The sequence below is a fragment of the Trichechus manatus genome, unplaced genomic scaffold, assembly GCF_000243295.1.
Source record: "Trichechus manatus latirostris isolate Lorelei unplaced genomic scaffold, TriManLat1.0 scaffold00008, whole genome shotgun sequence".
NCBI classification, from domain to species: Eukaryota; Metazoa; Chordata; class Mammalia; order Sirenia; family Trichechidae; genus Trichechus; species Trichechus manatus.
Window position 1 is genome coordinate 29,572,469 of NW_004443944.1, and position 2,772 is coordinate 29,575,240.

At 35.9% G+C, this 2,772-nt stretch overlaps 1 protein-coding gene across 4 annotated transcripts in view; it reads right to left on the reverse strand.

The window, feature by feature from the left end:
- ITCH (itchy E3 ubiquitin protein ligase) overlaps positions 1–2,772 on the reverse strand; it is a 131,854-nt gene that overhangs the window by 61,195 nt on the left and 67,887 nt on the right. For all 4 annotated transcript variants that reach the window (XM_023725205.1, XM_004370423.3, XM_023725209.1 and 1 more), the window contains 2 exons: positions 2,110–2,299; positions 762–857 (listed from right to left, as the gene is read on the reverse strand). In XM_023725205.1, the coding sequence (XP_023580973.1) occupies positions 762–857; positions 2,110–2,299 (286 nt within the window). The remainder of the gene's footprint in view (positions 1–761; positions 858–2,109; positions 2,300–2,772) is intronic.

Below are 2,772 nucleotides of genomic sequence, written 5' to 3' on the forward strand. Positions count from 1 at the left end.
ACACCCCTATCCCCCACCCTTATGAGAGTTGTAAGGGGCCCTAGTGGTGCAGTGGTTAAGTACTCAGCTGCTAATCAAAACATTGGTGGTTCAAACTCACCAGCCACTCCTTGTGAAGAAGATGTGGCGGCCTGCTTCCCTAAAGATTATTGCCTTGGAAACACTATGGCGCAGTTCTACTCTGACCTATAGGGTTGCTATGAGTCGGAATCAACTCAATGGCAATGTGTTTGTTTTTCTTTTAAATGTTTGTTACTGTCTTCCTTTTGGATTAAAAAATATTTATCTTCTAATCATTTTATATGTTAACACCATATATAACTAATACAATAATATCCTTAATTTCCTTAACTATTTTGCAATGACTTCCCTATTACATTTTAAGTTCTTTTATACAGTAGGGATTTTTTTCTCATATATATAATAAGGGCTATAATTTTTATTCTGTTAAATAATTACTCTTAAAGAAACTAATCCTAAAACTCTGTGGCTCTGAGCCAGGTAAACAGTTCAGACAGGAAAACTTGGAAGTAGCAAGACCTAAGGAATCTTTAGGTCAGAAATGAGTGAAAATAAAAATTATTCATCATGCTCACTCAAGTTTCTGGCTCTCTCCTTTCTAGTCTGTACCACTACAAACCAAAGCGGGTAGAGAAAAGACTAATAAGAATAGAAAAGGAGGAGCATAGGGATGATTTTATAAAGATATAATGCATAGTTCTGAATAAACACTAATTTTTTTCTTTAATTCAGGTACTTACCCCGGAGGTAGAGGTTCTGGTCTATCCCATGTTGTTCGTTTTTCAACATGATCTACATAGTAGACTCGCCCATGCTGGTCCACTCTCTGCTCCCAACTTAAACACAAAATTTAAAAGGCTGGTATGGTACTCGTGTGAATAGCCTGGTTAATCCTGTCTTTGTCTTTTTTCCTTAAATGGCCATATGATAGAACCAACGTAAATAAGCATGGGGATATATAAGGAAGATAACATTAGAATTTAGGAATAAAGTAAAAAATGTCATCTTCCGAGGGCAACATATAGTAGATGAGATTTCTTTTCCAGAAGTATCTGTTCTGGGAGACTCCTTGTGTTTCTAAAGAGGCGTGAAGTCAGTCTACTCAGGAAACCAAAGTCTCTCTCAATCTGATCAGGGTATACGCAGGGTTGAGTAAAAAAGAAAGCTGTAACTTAATGTTATGAAACCTGAAGGAAAGCCTGAGCTAACCGAAGGACAATGGTCTGTCTGCATTCTAGAAAAACTAAAATCAAAGAATAAGACTTTATCAGATCTGTCTCTGGAACAGTCCAAGGGAAAAAGTTAGAGCATAGACCAATATGAATATTCTAATCTCCTTCGTAGGTTTATTCTCAAAGTGAAGAACATAGGGAGTCAACCATCATGCTTGGCAGTACCAATCACTTCTAAGAACATCCACTTTCTCTTTGCTAATCCCTTGCACAAATAACCTTCTAATTTGGCTTCTCATGTAGGCTTTCCAAAAGGAAAATGGCCTAAATGCCAACACAAGTAATACAATCTGTTAAACAATTAAAATTCTCATCACATGAGAGTTTATTAATTTATCAGCCAGTCAATTAATTCTGATTCGCACTCTGGGCTATAGCTTAATAGATGAATGCTACAATGTATATACATATATAGGTTATTATACTTAAGAGTTTTATCAATTTAAAAAATAACAGTAGAGATTAAAATGAGATTGAGTACTAATTTTCTCAGTTTCCCAAAATTATTTATTACTTTGCTATAACCACTTTATGATGGAAAAATTTTTGTATTTTAAAAAGTAATTTTTCTCCCCCAAAGAAAAAGCAACCTGAATTAGGTCACTATTTTATTCCTTAGTCTTGTCTATGGTTCAAGGTCTTTTTTTCAAAAAAGAAAAAAAAAAGGCTTCTACTTTGCCCTGGAAACAAAGTGAGAAATTTCAGAGGTGGTGAGCATTCTTTGTTCAGTTTGACTCCAGACTCCCAAAAATCAGTTACAATTTATTAAAGACTGGAGTTCAGTATCATTTTCCTTACTAATAAGAATATGCAGAGCCCAATTTAAAAAAAAAAAGTAAACCGAAAAGTTACTCACCCAGGTGGTAGGGGAGCTTGAGCGACAGGATTTAAGGGCCTAGGGCCTGCACCTCCAGATATAGTAAGAGGAATTATTAATCCAGATGTAGCGCCTTCAGATGTATTTGCATTTGTATTTGTTGGTGGCAGAGAGCCTGTACTAGATCCGTCACTTTCTGAAGTGGCAGATGGCGAACCGTTGACAGATGCTATAAAAGATGTGGGGAAAATAGGAAAAGATTCTCTTATTTTCTCAAATCTAAATTCAGTATGGAATTTTAACCTTAAAAAAAATTAAAAGGCAAATGAAAAATAGAAAATTTAAGATGAGAATACATAGGTGAAAATATTTAAACAAACAATGGGAAACAGCCAATATTCCAATGGCGTAGGCTTGCTCACAATTTCTCGTATCTCAATATTAATTATAAAGCGCATACAAATTCTCTGACTTCCTAATGCCATAGGAAATAACAACTTTTAGAATAGGAAAGCTTTGGTATCCCTTGGTATTATAAGTTCGTTTAGCAGATTCCTTAAAACTGCCTTTCCTAGGTCATGGAAGCCCCATATACACATCCAAACTCCCTGAGGGACTGAATTGCTGGGCGGAGGGCTGTAGGGACCATGGTCTCGGGGTACATCTAGCTCAACTGGCATAACACAGCTTATAAAGACAATG